Source organism: Bactrocera dorsalis, chromosome 2 (assembly GCF_023373825.1).
Source record: "Bactrocera dorsalis isolate Fly_Bdor chromosome 2, ASM2337382v1, whole genome shotgun sequence".
In the NCBI taxonomy this organism is placed as follows: Eukaryota; Metazoa; Arthropoda; class Insecta; order Diptera; family Tephritidae; genus Bactrocera; species Bactrocera dorsalis.
In genome coordinates, this window is record NC_064304.1 from 30,193,805 (window position 1) to 30,212,784 (window position 18,980).

The 18,980-nt window shown below is 39.1% G+C and overlaps 4 protein-coding genes across 4 annotated transcripts; 3 read left to right on the forward strand and 1 right to left on the reverse strand.

The window, feature by feature from the left end:
- Window positions 1-1,487: 1,487 nt before the first annotated feature.
- Window positions 1,488-3,649, forward strand: LOC105231893 (uncharacterized). Its single transcript, XM_011213399.3, has one exon. It carries the CDS (start codon window positions 1,679-1,681, stop codon window positions 3,338-3,340), a length of 1,662 nt encoding a protein of 553 aa, XP_011211701.2. The 5' UTR covers window positions 1,488-1,678; the 3' UTR covers window positions 3,341-3,649.
- A 3,645-nt stretch (window positions 3,650-7,294) lies between these two features.
- LOC105231892 (uncharacterized) lies at window positions 7,295-9,498 on the forward strand. Its single transcript, XM_011213398.3, has one exon. The coding sequence runs from the start codon at window positions 7,744-7,746 to the stop codon at window positions 9,403-9,405; it is 1,662 nt and encodes a 553-aa protein (XP_011211700.2). The 5' UTR covers window positions 7,295-7,743; the 3' UTR covers window positions 9,406-9,498.
- Window positions 9,499-11,195: 1,697 nt separating this feature from the next.
- On the forward strand, window positions 11,196-13,199 carry LOC105231945 (uncharacterized). Its single transcript, XM_011213471.3, has one exon. It carries the CDS (start codon window positions 11,369-11,371, stop codon window positions 13,040-13,042), a length of 1,674 nt encoding a protein of 557 aa, XP_011211773.2. The 5' UTR covers window positions 11,196-11,368; the 3' UTR covers window positions 13,043-13,199.
- Window positions 13,200-13,596: 397 nt separating this feature from the next.
- LOC105231891 (hatching enzyme 1.2) lies at window positions 13,597-17,146 on the reverse strand. The gene is made up of 2 exons (XM_011213397.3): window positions 16,089-17,146; window positions 13,597-14,523 (listed from the first exon to the last, which is right to left on the reverse strand). Exons 1-2 carry the CDS (start codon window positions 16,950-16,952, stop codon window positions 14,197-14,199), a joined length of 1,191 nt encoding a protein of 396 aa, XP_011211699.2. The 5' UTR covers window positions 16,953-17,146; the 3' UTR covers window positions 13,597-14,196.
- Between the last annotated feature and the right edge of the window lie 1,834 nt (window positions 17,147-18,980).

The following is an 18,980-nucleotide window of genomic DNA, read 5'->3' on the forward strand; positions in this document are numbered from 1 at the left end:
TGCTACATTTTCAATATGAGTGCTTCCGCAAGTTTACAGCATTTTACTTATACATACTTACATATACAATATATTTTCATTTTTGCTTTACTTTACTTACACACACATACATACATATATTTTATACTGTTGTCTCTAAGTATGGAAGTACCACTGCAAATAAGTTAAACTATCTATGTAAATGTATATGTGAATAGCAATAAAATAACTGTAAGTAATAAGCATTATTTAAATATATACAAAACATAGCGGTTTTATATATTTAACTACAAAAATAAAAATTTGTTAGTGTTTTAACTGTAAAAAATTGTGCAGAAATTAAACTTATTATTATTATTATTACTATTACTATGTATAGTTGTCTTAAATGCTTAATTTAATTAGCCATTAACTAATTATTATGAAATACAAAACCCAACAATTCAAAAGATATAAATAAATGCTCAAATTTCCAAAAAAAAGGTTTTTTCTTCATACATACTTTGCAAAATAAAAGCTCGACCGGCAATCCATCGGCCTTTAGGCGAGTAATTGCTATTCGAACTACATCACGGTCGGGCACTGTAACATCATCGATTGGGGAATCAGGTTCACTTTCTCCCGGTGTTATGCTTTCACTGCCAATTAAAAAATGGAGAAGTGTTCCCGCAAAATTTCTGACCGATATCTCATAAATTGAGGGACTAGTTTGCGGACGGACTTGGCTAATCATGTTAATCATTTATATATATTTTTTTATAGCGTAACAATCATTTCTTTTTGGGCGTTAAAAACATAGTGGCGAGCTTCATACTCCCTGATCAGGATATAATTACTGTAAGTAGTATTTTCTGATTAAACCATGGCACCGAAGTCAGTTTGGTTCATTAAATGTTCCCGAAGAACTAGTAGTGGCCTGAAGCGTTGCCGACAGTTGGTTATTGGTTTCAACTATAGGATGAGATTCCTTCTCAGACATCATCCAGTTCCTTCGGCAGCTTTTAAAATATCGTATATCCAGCTGCGGTTCCATGTTCTTTACCTTGAGACTGACGTTTTCCTGTTTTACCATTTTCTACTTACTTCATTCTTAAAACAATCGCCCTGCTTAGTCATACAATAAGTTCTGTTACTCGTTTAGGCCAGTTTAAAAATGAAAAAATTATCTCCATTGTTGAGGGTACTGATTAACTGTTTTATCACTCCTTTTTAAATATCCTTCTGGTACACTTTTGCTCCAGCTTTTACGCCCTTTTCACAGAAGTGAAATGCTTTTACAGAAGAATTCCCCACCAATTCTCTACAGCAGCGGTTCATATCCTTTAGAATAATATTTTTGCGAAAACGTTTTAGTCAAACATTCTATTTTAATATATAATTTAATAGAAATTAATTAATTCTATACAGTTTTCAATATTTTTGAACTACCTGTTTTCAAAACCCGTACATAACTTTGTAGCACAGTTTTCTTCAACTTCATACTTACATAACTGTCAATAAAATTTCTACAAATTTCATTCGACTCATAGCGGTAGAACCGAACGGTAGCGTTTACGCATTTTATTTTATTTTAATTTTTTTTTTGCGCGATCAAGTTTTTACACCATCCAGAATATATATTACATAAAATTTGTAATTTCGCTGGTTATACGCACGGTGCTAGGGATTATCTAACGAAATTCACATAAACGGCAACAATATGGCGGAGGCTACAAGTCAAGAGTTCAACAAGAAGACTTTCCTTGAGCATTACTGGCAAAAGCAGAAGGAGCTCACACGGCGACAGCGTCAATATAAGACGGTACTATCGACGAAGTTGAGCACGCGCAAGGAGACGATCATGTTGCAGAGCTACCAGAACACCATCGATCGATTGAATTTGGAGAAGGATACATTGCGTGCGCAGATTTGGGTTGCTAGCGGCGAAACGCATCGGCGTCAAACCAAACGTGCGCTGTCGAACATACAATGTCACGTGTCATGTCAGGAGCACTTGGCCGACGACATACGTTATTATAAGGAATCCATTATGAATTTGCAACGCGAAATTAGTCGCGTGAATAGACAGGTATACGAACTGAATAGACGTACAGTGCCCGATTCACAGCATCAAGCATATGTGGCACGCATGCGCAAGAAGCTGGACATATTGGAGAATCAGCTGGAGGTGGGCGTGCGTAGCGAGTGCGCTTTCACGGCGATTAATAACGAATTGCGCGAGGATTTGATAATGTTGCTGCAACATCGCACCGGTTTCAATGACGCCTACACGAAGCTGGTGCAAAAGTTGAACAGCGACAAGAAATACATTGTGGATCTGATCGAATATGCTTTAGGCACTTTTGAGAATTGCATACACGCCTATGAGAAAATAAATATACTGACGAAGAAAGATGCAAAGGATCAAGAAATGAAAATGGTGGAAATGCAGGCGATCATGCGGAATAGAGCGGCGGAAGATGCGAATTTTGAGTTTTTGGATTGTAAAGCGCAAGAGATAATTATGGATGACTTGCAGCCGAAGGAGTATCGTCGACGCGAGAAATTCCGCCAGAAACATCGTAAGCGTATTGACTTGTACAATACAATATTGGAGAAAATTTTAGATTACACCAATTCGAATAACGTCGATGCGGTCATTAACAAATTCCAAGAGCAGGAAAGTCTCTACTATTCATACTTCAATTACGCCAATGAAATGAGCTATCACATGACTTTACTAAATAATTCCGTTAATCGATTGTTTAATGAAATCTCCGAACTGAAGCATACGAATCACAATACCTTACAGAATCAACTCGAAACCATTGAAGAGCTTGATAACCAGTTAAAGGAGAAGCAAAAGAAAAACGACGAGCTACGCGAATTGCGCGATCAAAACGATGAGCGTTTGGAAAAACTGCTACAGGGCATACAAATAATTAAGGATCAATCACGTGCCGATTGCAAGTCGTTCGAAGCATTGCTGGGCGATTTCACCACAGTCAATCTCTTCAATGTGCGTCACTTCCTGAAGATATTGGAGAAACGCGTACACTCCATAACATTGGCACAGTATATGCGCGAACGTGAGAGTGAGAAGCCCGCGAGCGAATATATCGTCAAAGATGTTGCAAAATTATGCGATACTGTTACACCGTTAGGTGAGATTGTGCTCACACAACAGTGCCCAGAGTGTGGCGAGGCCGATGCCACCAACGTCGATGATACCGATGGTGGCGAGGGCATACAGAGCTTGAATACGGTGTTGAAGAAATTGTACGAGCGCGTCAATCAACCGGAGATGCAATATCGCTTGCACAGCATTAGTCACTGTCGTTTGCCGCATTCGCGTATACTTGCCGCAAAACGTAATGCCTAAAACTTCAAGGCGCTCCTTTATCCAGTAAGGAGAATTCAATTGCAATCAATTGTTTTAAAATTCAAACCGATATGGTGGATTGTAGATGCATATATTTGTATGTGTGCAATATGCTTAGCTGAATGATGTGTGATTTAAACTTGATTGTGGCTGAAGGGGTACGATTATGAACCTCGTATATGGGAAAACATGTTAATGCCTAAATAAACTTTTTTATAAAACAAAAAAAAACTTGTTTTGTTTATTTGTTGGAGCTTTGTTGAGTTTTCTGAAGCGGCGAAGATTTCTCAGGTTTCCTAAACCGCGCTTCTATTGAATAAAAAATAAAGGATTTGGATCTGACTTACAAGACTGGTAAAGATATGGTAAAGAATTCCAATTTTACATTATTTATATTTTTCTTTTCGCTTGTCTGAAAAGTATTCAGAAAATACATTTATAAATTCGTTCCACAAGTTCATTATTCTTTTTCAGACACCATGGTACGAACGGGGTGTAAAGGACTCTTTGTGAAAAGTGGATGTACCACCATCTACTTTTAGAATAAATTGTATATCTCACGAACTACTCGACCAATGTAAACCAATTGTTCAACATTATCCGGACATTCTTATGTAACTTTACAAAAATGAACCAAATCGGTCTACAACAGCGCTTATTTTCCATATAACTCATCTTTAAATTACATATGAATCCTTCACTTCATAGTATTAGGTAACGAAGACATCGAATTCCGTCGAAATCGAATCAAAACTATTCAAGAATCCACATAGCGAATATTTGACTGACTGAAGGAGGCTGACCTCTGGAGCAGTAAATTTACTGCTACCTCGGCCTGGAAAACTCTGCAATAGTCAGGAAGTCTGAAGGTGGAGTTCATAGAGAACTCCTGACAGCAATCACCTCCACCAGCCTTCCCCCAAAGCTTTGACCCATCCGCAAAGAAGCTCGCTGCCCCTCTTCTCAAACGGCTTCTTCCCACACATAACTCCCTCTTCGGTATATGGTTTGAGAAGGGCCGACAGAGGTGGGGTTGGCGACTCCATGATGTAAGTGAACCGGTATGAAGTCAAAGTGATTGACGATTTCCGAGTGTTCAGAAACGTGTTCTTTTAGGAACCCAGATTCTCTGAGGCAACTTTCACAGCCATACAGCTACCGACGTTGTCTACGGGCAATATGTGCTGCACATATTTCGTCCGTTTCCCCATCAATCACTCTGTCATACAGATGACTGAAAATTTTGTATTTGAGGTTTGATTCAACCTTAATTTCGTCTGAGCAGCTTCGACTGCTCCCGACAAGATCTTATTGAAAGCTCCTTTTATATGAAGGAAGACTTCCTCAAGCCATGACACGATATTATGCAGGGCAATATCCACAGACTTGCCTTTACAATAAACATTTTGCGCTCCTGGTAAATGGTCACTGGTAAGGCGCTCCTTATGTCCCAGTCCATCAGTATCTCCAGAGTTTTTAGTAAGAAGGAGGAGAGGCTGCAAAACATCGATTTGGACCGAACATTTGGACTTATGAAAGGTGTGTGCACGGTTTGTTCCGCACAAATTGACATCTCATCGATCGACGCTTGTGACCAATTATTTGCCCAAAATCACATTTTAACCATTAACCACTCCCCGTATTCAATTGATATGGCACCGTGCGACTTCTTTCTTTTCGAAAAAATGCATTTACCCATGAAAGGAAAGCGTTATGCAGACGTAGAGGCTATTCAAAAGGCTTGCATCGGCCAACGAGCTAAAACACTGGTGCGACATGCTTTTGGGCCGTGCAAAAGGCTGTATTGAAGCAGAAGGAGACTATTTTGAATAAAATAAAATGATTTTACCGCAAAACCATTTGTTCTGTTTTTTTAAGTCCTGTTTACTTCGAAACGCAATATATATATACATATTTCTTTTTTGATAAAACTTCATTTTATTATTCAGTTATCTTCGTGTGCGATACAACGATTTTAGCAATAAAAAAATGTTTAATACCTTTTTTATAATGTACTCGTACATTAGCCTTAAGCCTTTAAATTATCCCCAGTTTCTGCGATTACCTCTTCATTATTGCTAAATTTATTTCCAGCGGGCATTCTCTTAAGTATCTGAAATCATGGCATAAGCTCAGATCAGAACAATACGGTGGATGCTGAAGCAATAAGAAACTCAATTCATGGATTTTGCCATAGTTTTCGCTGATTTGTGACACGGTGAATTATCTTGGTAAAACAGCACTTTGTTTTTCTTCAGATGCAGCCATTTTTCGGTGATTTCGTCCTTCAAACGCGTCAGTAAGAGTATATAATATTCGCTGTTGATGATCCTTCTTTTTTCAAGGCAGTCAATTAAACTTTCATGCGCATCCCAAAATGTAAAGGGTGATTTTTTAAGAGCTTGATAACTTTTTTTTTAAAAAAAAAACGCATAAAATTTGGAAAATCTCATCGGTTCTTTATTTGAAACGTTAGATTGGTTCATGACATTTACTTTTTGAAGATAATTTCATTTAAATGTTGACCGCGGCTGCATCTTAGGTGGTCCATTCGGAAAGTCCAATTTTGGGCAACTTTTTCGAGCATTTCGGCCGGAATAGCCCGAATTTCTTCGGAAATGTTGTCTTCCAAAGCTGGAATAGTTGCTGGCTTATTTCTGTAGACTTTAGACTTGACGTAGCCCCACAAAAAATAGTCTAAAGGCGTTAAATCGCATGATCTTGGTGGCCAACTTACGGGTCCATTTCTTGAGATGAATTGTTGTCCGAAGTTTTCCCTCAAAATGGCCATAGAATCGCGAGCTGTGTGGCATGTAGCGCCATCTTGTTGAAACCACATGTCAACCAAGTTCAGTTCTTCCATTTTTGGCAACAAAAAGTTTGTTAGCATCGAACGATAGCGATCGCCATTCACCGTAACGTTGCGTTCAACAGCATCTTTGAAAAAATACGGTCCAATGATTCCACCAGCATACAAACCACCCCAAACAGTGCATTTTTCGGGATGCATGGGCAGTTCTCGAACGGCTTCTGGTTGCTCTTCACCCCAAATGCGGCAATTTTGCTTATTTACGTAGCCATTCAACCAGAAATGAGCCTCATCGCTCATCGGACGTAAAGCGCGAAACACATTTCGAACCGAACACTGATTTTGGTAATAAAATTCAATGATTTGCAAGCGTTGCTCGTTAGTAAGTCTATTCATGATGAAATGTCAAAGCATACTGAGCATCTTTCTCTTTGACACCATGTCTGAAATCCCACGTGATCTGTCAAATACTAATGCATGAAAATCCTAACCTCAAAAAAATCACCCGTTATATGCCATATGCTTGCCGGTCGACGGTTGTGTCCGCTCGGCTGACTCTCCTTTGGGCTCCGGTGTGAAAGTATGAAAAAGCTTCAAACACTTCCCAGAATCAGCAACTCGTTGTTATTTTATTGAATTGTGAGCTTGTGTGGCACTCACTTTGCACAGCGCTTTCGCTCTTATTGGCAATAAATACATTCAATACGTTCCTTTGATGTCTTTAGAGTTTCAGACCTCTCGAACAACTTCATTTTGAGAGCATACAAAATGATTTTGGGCACTTTTTTTATCGTCCTCGCTACTCATTTCGCCTCATTCAAACTTAGCAAACCACTTTTCAACGATTGATTTTCCTGGAGCAAAGTCCAAATAATGTTGATCGATCCAAATCTTGGCTTCAATAATATTTTTTGCCTCTAAACAGCAATGTTTTATTAACCGGCGAAATTCATTTGATTCATTTTTCGTAAACCAACACCAGTTGCTTCACTCGAAATGCTATATCTCCTAAACTATTAGTTCAACAGCTGTCAAATTTGTACATACATATATCTTCTAAAGGTAGAGGCTGACTAAAAATCATATGGATTTAGTACTACATAGTTACTCCATCTATGAATCAGCCTACGAACTTTTCAGCCCAACCGGTAAGCAGCTGTTATAAAAATGAATATTTTAGTATACAAAAGATGTTTTGGTTAAATTATTTATTCCTCGAACCTTTTGTTTTCCATATGTGGAATCTATTGCCACTGTTACATTTCTGATTATGGCCTGAATTAATTTTATACAGTTATGATATTTTTGAATTACCTACTGACGTTTTCAAAACCCATACATAACTTGATAGCTCAGTTTTCTATAACTACAAAAAGCTGTCAATAAAATTTTCTAAAAATTTCATTCAGCTTATAGCGGCGGGACCGAGCGGTAGCATTTATTCAAATACACATTTTATTTTTTTACACATTCAAGTTTTTACACCATACCGTGAATATATATTTTAGCATATTTTACATAAAACTAGTAATTTTGTAAGCTTTAAGCATAGTGCTAGGAATTATCTAACGATACTACCAACAACGGCAACAACATGGCGGAGGCTGCAAGTCAAGAGTTCAACAAGAAGACCTTCCTCGAGCATTACTGGCAAAAGCAGAAGGAGCTCACACGGCGACAGCGTCAATATAAGACGATACTATCAACGAAGTTGAGCACGCGCAAGGAGACGATCATGTTGCAGAGCTACCAGAACACCATCGATCAATTGCATTTAGAAAAGGATACATTGCGTGCGCAGATTTGGGTTGCTAGCGGCGAAACGCATCGGCGCCAAAACGATCGTGCGCTATCGGACATACAATGTCACGTGTCATGTCAGGAGCACTTGGCCGACGACATACGTTATTATAAGGAATCTATAATGAATTTGCAACGCGAAATTAGTCGCGTGAACAAACAGGTCTACGTACTGAATAGACGTACAGTGCCCGATTCACAGCATCAAGCGTATGTGGCACGCATGCGCAAGAAGCTGGACATATTGGAGAATCAGTTAGAAGTGGGCGTGCGTACCGAGTGCGCTTTCACGGCAATTAATAGCGAATTGCGCGAAAATTTGATAATGTTGCTACAACATCGCACGACTTTCAATGACGCCTACACGAAGCTGGTGCAAAAATTGAATAGCGATAGAAAATATATAATCGATCTGATCGAATATGCGTTGGGCACTTTCGAAAATTGCATACACGCCTATGAGAAAATAAATATACAGAATAAGAAAGATGCGAAGGATCGTGAATTGAAAATGGTCGAAATGCAGTCGATCATGCGGAATAGAGCGGCCGATGATGCGAAATTTGAGTTTTTGGATTGTAAAGGGCACGAGAGAATAATGGAAGACTTGCAGCCGAAGGAATATCGCCGACGTGAAAAATTTCGTCAACAACATCGTAAGCGTATCGACTTGTACAATACAATATTGACGAAAATTTTAGATTACACCAATTCGAGCGACGTCGATATGGTCATTAACAAGTTCCAGGAGCAAGAGAGCCTCTACTATTCATACTTCAATTACGCCAATGAAATGAGCTATCACATGACTTTACTAAATAATTCCGTTAATCGATTGTTTAATGAAATCTCCGAACTGAAGCATACGAATCACAATACCTTACAGAATCAACTAGAAACCATTGAAGAGCTTGATAACCAGTTAAAAGAGAAGCAAAAGAAAAATGACGAGCTACGCGAATTGCGGGATCAAAACGATGAGCGTTTAGAGAAACTGCTACAGGGCATACAAATAATTAAGGATCAATCACGTGCCGATTGCAAGTCGTTCGAAGCATTGCTGGGCGATTTCACCAAAGTCAATCTCTTCAACATGCGTCACTTCTTGAAGGTATTGGAGAAGCGCGTACACTCCATAACAGTGGCACAGTATGTGCGCGAGCGTCGTGTTAAAAAGCACACGAGCCAATATATTGTCAAGGATGTTGTAAAGTTATGCGATAATGTTACACCGTTAGATGAGATCGTGCTCACCCAACAGTGTCCGGAATGTGGCGAGGCCGACGCCACCAACGTCGATGATACCGATGGTGGCGAGGGCATACAGAGCTTGAATACGGTGTTGAAGAAATTGTACGAGCGCATCAATCAACCGGAGATGCAATATCGCTTGCACAGCATTAGTCAGTGTCGTTTGCCGCATTCTCGCATACTTGCCGCAAAACGTAATGCCTAAAACTTCAAGGCGCTCCTTTCTCCAGTATGGAGAATTCAATTGCAAGCATTTAAGAAGCTCGTATGTAGGAAAACATGTTAATTCCTAAATAGCTTGTTTATTATTATAATAAAATCTAAATATGATTATTTAGAAAAACAAGTAGTTTTATTTATTCATTAGTTGATGGGTGACATCTATGAAGGTATGATATTTTTTCAAATTCTTCAAAGTTCTTTTTAGCAAAAAGCAAAGGTGCTGCATACAAATCACAATACTCAAGTACAAGTAGATAAAGCGAAGGATTTTTCTAGATTTCCCTGTTATATAATAAATTGCATTAAGGCAGGAAAACTCTTAAAATGACGAAGTTCACATTTACGATCAAACCAAAATATATGTTTATGTTAGTTATTACTTTCAAATCGCAGTATGCGACGGCGTACTATTGTGGTGCAAAAACCAAGAGATCTCGATCGATAACTCTGGCCTCTTTTACCGAATAGCTTCGCGCAAATGACGCATAACACTCAAATAGTACCGGGTTTGTCCGGAAAGTAATAGGACTGATGTTATTCCGCCAGCCGGGATCCAAACAGAATGCACCTCGGCTCTCAAGGCTATTCTGGAGAGTGACTTCCTTAACGCTTTTCGTGCTTAGAAATCGCGCTGCACCGACGCAGAAGCAGCCTATTTTGAAAGTTTTTAAAGAATTGTAACGATTGGTTTAATAAATTTTTTTAAATCGACTAAGTCCTATTACCTTCCGGACAAATCCTGTATTCTTTGGCAGTTCGGAAGGATTTTGGAGTGCACTACAACTCGATAATCGAAGAAAACCGTCAACATAACCTTGATTTTTTACCTGCTTTGACGCAGTTTTCGTATTCGGCTCACCTTTGCCAAGATATTCGGCTAAATGATCGTCTGTTCCCGAATTGCAAGCATAGATCCAAAACTAATCGTCAGTAATGATACGTTTCATGACATCGTGGTAGTACAAAATCATTGTTTCACAGACTAGTGTTCCATATTACCTGCAGAATAATTCTTGCTCTGCTGGATTATCTCTGAGTTCATTAAGATCTTATTAATGTAGGATATGGCTCCTGGTAAGCGTAAGAATTGTAATCCTGACGACGTAAAAAAGACGATCACAGCGGCGAAAATCATATGTTTGTCTTTAGCATTATGCATACCTAAAAAGAACCGCACATCCCGCTCAATATGTGAGTTATCTCAATTAAATTCAGAGAAAGCCTTTCAATGATAATTTTCTCTCTTTGGACCAGAGCTGGAGTCGTGACATGACCTAGCCATTGTCTCTTAATGAACTGAACTAATGTCAATTATATCTCGTACAGTTCATCATCCCATCGGTATTCGCCGTTGCCAATGAATCTGCACCATATAGTTGGAGCGGATGATTTGTAGAATTTGAGTTTTGTTCGTTGAGATAGACTTACGAGGACAACAGCCGGCCGAACAGCGGCATCTTCTCCATTAAGGGATCGAACATGCACCTGCCTTTAAAACATAATTCTTAATACGTTTGCAGTGGTCATCATTAATTGGGGGTCTCTCATCCGAAGCTGTTGTGTCCTTTTCATTGGGGGTGTTTTTATACGTGACGGGTCGCAAATCCAGCGCACAATCATGGGAAGTGATGGATCCGATCGTGCTACTTTTATAGTATATATTTTTCGGGATCTGAAAGTTTAAACACTCAAAACAAAATTTGATTGTGAATTACTGTCGAAATGCATTGTGACTAAGTTTTTTGCCTACTCACAATTTTTTTTTTTTCATTTATGAGTGTTTGGTATTGTCAATAAATTTGAGAATTTTATTTAGAAAATTTGGGCTGGTTGGGAAAATTTTCCAGAACAATTTTTTTTTTAATTTTTTATGTAATTTATTAACTAGCATTTTGCACAAATTCATTTAATATTTGGTCCAAAATAAATTTAATTTAACCATTACAATGACGACGCTCGATGTGAAATCGTCCTTTTTGAAGGATCACATGCTCAAGCTGCAGGAAGTCGCGAAACGGCAAAGCGACTACCGACGAGTACTAGCAGCGCGGCTGCAAAACTTTCGACGCAATCAAATCATGGAGGGCAATTTAAAGAAAGGCACCACCAAATTGCGCAAAGAAAAGGCTGACATCAAGGTGAAGGTATGGACAGCAATCGGTACGCAGTATAAAAGAAAGAGTGCGGGTTATTTGAAAACCATTAAGTGTCACATCACATGTGAAGAGAAGCTAGCTGAGGATATACACAATATGAAAACAAGCATTTTGAATATACAGCGTGAGTTGGGACGCCTATCACGACATATATACGATCTAAATCGGCACACAATACCTGCAACACGGGCAATAGAGGATAAAAACAGGGCACGCAAGCACTTGGCAATGAAGGAGAACCAATTGGAGGTGGGCATACATCAGGAGTGCAAAATGACGGCGCTAAATATGAAGTTACGCGAAGAACTACACGAACTGATTTTGGAGCGGAAAGCTTTCAACGATCATTATTTCAAATTAATCCGCGAACTCAATAGTGACAAGAAATATATGACCGATTTAATTGGTTACGCTATGCATCAGTTCGACTCGAGCATAGATCTCTATGAGAGATTTGATATTTTCAAGAAGCGACAGCGTAGAGACTTAGAACAACGGCGTATGGAAATGCGTGATATCAGTCGCAATAAGACGGAGTCAGTAAATGATACGGAGTTTTACAAGTCGAAAATTTTCCATCGACGTTTGGCTGACTTGCAACCGAAGGAGTATCGTAGACGTAGTAATATGCGCGAACGTATGAAAAAGAAACTGATTGTCAACAAGAATGTATTACATAAGATCTTTCAATATACCGGACAGAAAGATATCAAAACTGTTATTACCAAATTCAAAGAACAAGAAAGCCTCTACTACTCGTACTTCAATTACGCCAATGAGACGAGCTATCATATGACGCTGTTGAATAATGCAGTCAATCGACTTTATGCGGATATCGATATGCTTAAGCTGGACAATCGCAATTCTATGCAAAATCAGGTGGATCAAATTGAGAGGCTGGAGGCGCAATTGCAAGAAAAACATAAGAACAACGAAGAATTGCGTAAGTCTTCCGCGGTGAATGACGAACGTTTGAACAAACTATTTTTGGGTTTGAAGCTGGTGCGCGATCACTCAAAAACCAATTGGCAATCGTTAGAAAAAGAGATCGGCGATTATAGAGAGATCAATTTAACAAATTTACACGACCACTTGAAGCTTGTAGAGAAGCGTATTTTTGGTGTGCTAGCCACTGTCTATAGGTTGGAGCGTAAAAATACCAGGAAGCGCCCCAATGACTATCTCATCAAGAATATCGAAAAATTCTGTGATTTTTCAACCAACTTAAATGACATTGTCATTACACAACAGTGTCCCGAGTGCGCCGAGGTGGATGCATTGAACATCGATGAGACGGAGAGTGTCGGTATTTCGTCGATAGAAAATGCTAAGCACAAGCTTTATGATAAGATAACACAACCCGAAATGCAATATCGCTTGCATAGCATAAGCTCCTGCCGTTTTCCACGAGCTCGTATGCTGACCGCAAAACGAAATATGGAAAATGATATAACAATTCTTTGACATTTCAAACAAAAACACTATTATAAGTAGTCAAAAGCAAAACATAAAAACAAATTCGTATAATAAAAATTAAGTAAGGTAAAAATTAATTAAAAAAAAATTATAAAATTAAAAATATAAATCAAATGAAAAATTATTAAAAATTCGAAAATTCTTATTTGAAAATTGGTGTTTTCATTTTTGTATTTTAATATAGTGTAAATAGGATCTCTTCTTCTTTTCATTGAGGATGTTCTTACGTGGCGGGTTCCAAAGCCAGCGCACAAGCCTGTGGAAGGATGATTCGCCTTCTCACTTTAGCTCGCTTCGCTGATGGCTACCCAGAGAATACTTAGTCTAAGGCCGGAAGTCGTGAGCTGTTTCGTGAGCAGAATCGTTTCTAGCCACTCCCAAGCGAATGGCGAAAAACAGTGTCGCGTTAAGGTCTGTGAAACAATACTTTCCAACTACAAGGATATCATGAAACGTAGTATAGAATCAAGACTTATCGGTAGTTATAAGTCTTGGATCCATCCTTACGGTCCGGAAACAGACAATCAATCGGCCGAATATCGTGGCAAGTGTGAGCCGAAACCGAAGAAACACGTCAAAGCAGGTCAAAAATCAAAGTTATGTCGATAGTTTTCCTCAATTGCAGAGGCTTGGTGTACTCCGAATTCCTTACGACAGGTCAAACTGTCAAAAAGGAATATTATTTGTATTGCGTCGTTGTACGTCGTTTGCGCGAAGCTATTCGTGAAAAGAGGCCGAAATTATGGGCCGGCTATTCCGGAAATTGACATTAACAACTGTTCCGAGGATTGGAAAAAACGTTGGCAGAAGTGTATTGTTAGCAAAGGTGATTACTTTAGAGCGGGACGACATACATTTTATTAAAAAATTAAGAATTTTAAATTTATGAGTAAAGTCTTATTGTCTTAACGTTTCGATATTTTTATCGGTAAAGTGACGAGCTATAGTTCAGTGAACTCAATGAATAGAGAAATAATTAAAAATCTGTTTTTTTGCTTTATTCTTAAGCTCTTAAAATAAATTATAATACTGCATTTGAAATTCGAGTTTTTAAACTAGAGTGGAGTAATGATCATCGAGCTACTTGCAAGGAACTTATACTTTCGTTGGGGTGTTTCCGTCATCCATCATAATGTTTCCCTTTATATGTCATTTGTTGGCTCCGTTGTCACATCAACATTGTTGATCTCTTCGCCCAGTCCCAAACCACTAATAAGACCACCTAGAAAACTGCCAATCAAGTTTGCATTTCCTGCTTGGCCAACAGGAGCTGGCAGCGCGGGTTGAGGCGCTGGTGCCGGCACTGCAACTGGTGCTGGAGCTGGCGCAATGGCGCCCATGCCATTTCCACCAGCACCAACTCCACCGCCAATAGCTGGCCCATCACAATTGTACATTTTATTCAACTTTTCAATATCATAGGTTGAGAATCCTTCACGTTGACCCATACGTTGACTGCCGCCCGGTTGCTTGGGGGAGGGAAATACGTAAGTAAATAAATGTGTCAGTGTAGAAAATGTAGAGTAAAACATATAATGTATAACAGATATATGAACAACAGTTACGCCAACGCGGAAATACTTTATCAGCAATGCTGTAAGATGACATGCCTCTCTGTAAACTTGTATTAAGGTCGCCTAAAACAGATGCCACGCATGTCGCACGCGCACTTTCTTGATACAGTCAACAGACGCCGGTTTATTGAACCAAATGGTGGGGAACCTTCACACGCTGGGAATTTTCAACTAATCGTACTATAAATAATAAATAACCTTGTTCAAGTGCCAAAAATGCTCTGACGCCTCTCGCTGTTTATATTTACATTTCTGACTGTATATACGGTAGGTGTGATCAGTCTTGAGATATACTATCTCTTTACGTCACTGTTAATAAAATGGTGTTAAGTAGATATTTATCATTTTTGTTTTTGCTGAATAAGTCGAAAAAATGTGTAAACCCCCAACGGGGTGGAATTATAAAACTTAATTAAATTTTAATGTGTTTATGTGGCAACAAATAAGAACTCCTTTGAGGCATTAAATTTAAAATATTGAAGGAACATATATCGAACATACAAATAGTTGAAAATATTCTAAAAAACGCCGTTTTCAGAGACGGTGGGGAAAATTTCTCCAAAACGGCTAGTCCATTGGCAATCAGCTTGAAATTTACGCACGAACTTCTTAGATATATTTGCCAGTTAACGATCGAAAGAATGAGAATTTTGATAATAATTTCGATTTTTTAAGTCACTCTGAAATTTAAACTTTTTCACAAAAAACTATTTTTTTGGAAAGCCGCAAATTTGTCATCAGTCAAAGTCTTGTTTAGTCCTTTGATAATAATCTGTAAACATCTATAGTAAAGAAAACTCTTCCTAAATCTTCCTAACGGAGAGTTTTTACTCCTTCCACTGGCAACTGTTTTTCGGAGGTCTTTCTAGAGATCGGTTAAGGTAACGAGGCAATTCAAAGGTTTTCAAAATTATTCGTCGATAATTACAGTTCATTAAATTCTCAAAATATATATTACTGATCAGACCTCTACAACCTTTTCTTACAGATTTCTTCTCCCGACATGTCACCATAACCATGCCCGTTCCCCGGGTTTCTTTCTACGGCACTGAGTTCATTTAATCCATTTTTTTTATCAGGCTGCAGTAGACACTTCACCCAAGCGTATACAAGTATGTAGGTATGTTATTTATGTTAAATTCCTTCAAAGCTGTCTTTCAATATAATCGTTTCCCTTTAATCCCAGTATAATGCACTAACACTATTCACGTTACCCAAGCCATATGACTTTCCTAGTAAGACCTTGATGACAAACCAATTTTCGTTGGGTCAATCGCATTGAATCCTCACTCAGTTGAAAATTTTTTTCCAATAATAAGAACCTTCACGCATAAAAAAATCACTTATATGAATCCCTTTCTCCGACACCATCAAATGTTGTGAAAACCCCAAACGTTGAATTTCACCACATCATACTTGAAAACTTCCACCTCTCAAACACATATTCACCATATACTCACCACAGCCACGATTGTCGGACGACCGTTACGCGAGAAAGCGTTCGCCGAATAATGCATCACACTGCCATAATCGTAAGGTACACCATAAGCAACGGTATGTTGAGCCTTTTCGAAATTCGACACTGCATTTGGTTGTACATTCTCCATCATTATATCCACATATGAGTCACGCTCCTGCCGATTCTGTTCGTGTAGGAAACCCAGTGCATGCATCAGTTCGTGCATTGCGGTGCCGGGCTTGCTGAGACAACCAGGCGATTGCAGATTCACCTCTTGTTTGCCGCCCACACGTCCTACCGACGACCAGCAACCCGAATTGCCACTCACAATCGAAATGTAATCACTCTCACGGCTACGTGGCACAAAACGTATACAGGTGCGACGATGATACTCGTCCATAGCATGCTCGATGGTAGACATGTCGCGTGCATTAAAGTTACCGCGTATTTCGAACGGCACCACACCGTTAGGCCAACGTGAACTTAGCGTAATAATGCCATTTCTGGCAGACACCCTTCCAAATGGCACTAAGATGTCGCCCTCCAGGTAGGAACCCAACTCCTCTGGATTAACCGCCGACTCTTCGGCTGTATAGTTAGCCACCAACTGGGCTGTCACTTCATTATCGGGCATGCCGTAAAGCGCATTGCCATAAAAGCTCAAGTCAATCGCCTGTGTTCCCTCCTCACCGCCACCATTTACGAGATCATCAATGCTATTCAAATCGATCTCCAACACCTCCGTGTCATCGTCGTCATCGTCATAGTAGGTGCTGCTGCCAATCAACGGAGAAGCTTGGAGCTGCAGCATTATATGGCAAAAAAGCGCAAGCGCGAATAGTAAAGTTTTAGGGTGCTTTGCCATTGTATTGAAGGAAGATGTTGAGTATGAACGTGAGGAACTCAATAATTAACTGTAGTTTGGTTAAAATCTTTCGAGGCCGCTTGGAATTTTGATTGCTGTGGTTAAACTTTATGTTACGCTTTAGAACAATGCCTTCGAACTGTGCTCTTTCTACTGCAGAGCTTTAGTTTATATACTCTACGAATGTATGAGCCGGCGGTTTGTCAGAATTTTTTCCACACGTTGCTACCACTCCGAGCCCGAGCCACACTCACTTTGGTTTAAGAATTACGCTGCCACGACTCTTATCGGCCATAAATTTATGTATCATAAATTCGCATAAACAAATGTGCGGTAAGTTACGTTTAACCGTAACGGTAGTCGTTATGCCGAGTAGCTTTCTTTTTTCGGCTACAACAACTCGAAAGCTTATCGGCGTTTCGCCTAAGACCTTCTCGGCGCGCATGGTGCGGCTTTGTTGGCTCAGCCGCTTGTTCGCCGTGAAAAAAAAGCCGGCGAGCGCTTGTACGAATTCTTATTTGCTCAACGTCGCCGTCGTTAGTGTTATTCAAATATTTTGGTTATTCTTTGCCGGCAACGGCTATAAACTCATTCATACTCCTAGTTCAAATATGTATATATGTATGTATGTACATATGTAGGGGTAAGAAAATAAGTACCACTACTTTTGACAATATTAATGTGGTTTTTATGTTTTTAAGATGTTGACTTTGACTTTGGCGTTTCAAATGCCCGATAAGCGAGGTAAAAATTAAAAAAAAAAACTATGCTTATACATATTTATATATTTTGACTTGGCAATGAGTTGTGATTTAGGGTGGAAAGGCTGGTGATAGGTCAGTGGTTTTGTAGTATGTATCATAAAGCGAGCATATTTGCTTACGAGTACTAGGCCTGTGTGATAAAGTTTGAAGAGTCCTCTACAGTTAATTGCATGTAAATATTTATAAGCTAACTGTAATCTATTAAATTCAAATTAGCAAATATTTAATTGCTGGGTGTAAAACATGAAAGAATAACGTTTACAATTTTCAACGATCAAAAAATATGCGTACTTGAGTTTTTCTGGAAAATCCAATGAGTTTCTAGAATACTTGATGAAATCGATGACAAAGTCTGTGAAACAAATATGTTATTTCTTTAAACTGTATTTATGTTTTAAGAAGATATATACATATGTGTGTAAGTATGATGAACTAAGCAGTAACCAGAACAGTGTTCATTCAGGATTGCGTAATGAGAAGCAGGCAACGTATTAACAAGAAATTTCCGTTATGCATTTTACTAAAAATAAGCTTGTTTTAGGTTACTAAAATATCTATAATCGTTATTATACAATTTTGATGAGTAAGATTAATGTTCAAGGGCACAAGACTCATAAAGAAAGCTCTTTTTAATGTTATTAGCGGTTGTGTTAGTATGTATACGAGGTTTGACAATTAAGTACTGAGACTGATAGTATTGCCGCGCTTGTAGTAAACTTGTGACCTTGAAATTCCCTTTCTCTTTTTGGGGCATCCCTCCTCTCTCCATTGATATATGTACCATCGCTCTAGCTTGTTTAGTTCACCTGCTGCGTCAAGTTGAGTAGACGTGTGTTTGTGGTGCTCGTCACGAAAATGGAAAAACAAAATCAAGAGCATTTCGAATGACTGTTGCAGAAGACTGTTTGGAACAAGTGGAAAACGATCCCACGCTGCTTGATCGAGTTATTGCAGGCGATGAGAGCTGGGTTTTCCAATACGACCCGGAAACCAAACGCCAAAGCTCACAATGGTTGTTTCCGCGCGCCCCCCGCCCGAAAAAAGCTAGCCTGAGCAAGTCGAAGGTAAAAACGATGATTATTGCCTTTTTTGATAGCTGTGGAATCACCGGGAAAAACTGTGAATCAAGTCTACTATGGCCAAGTACTCGAAAGATTGCGAAAAGGAGTCAACAGGGTGCGCCCAGACATCGCTCGTAACTGTATCCTTCATCACGACAACGCGCCGCGCCATACCGCCATCAGCGTGTTCCAGTATTTGGACT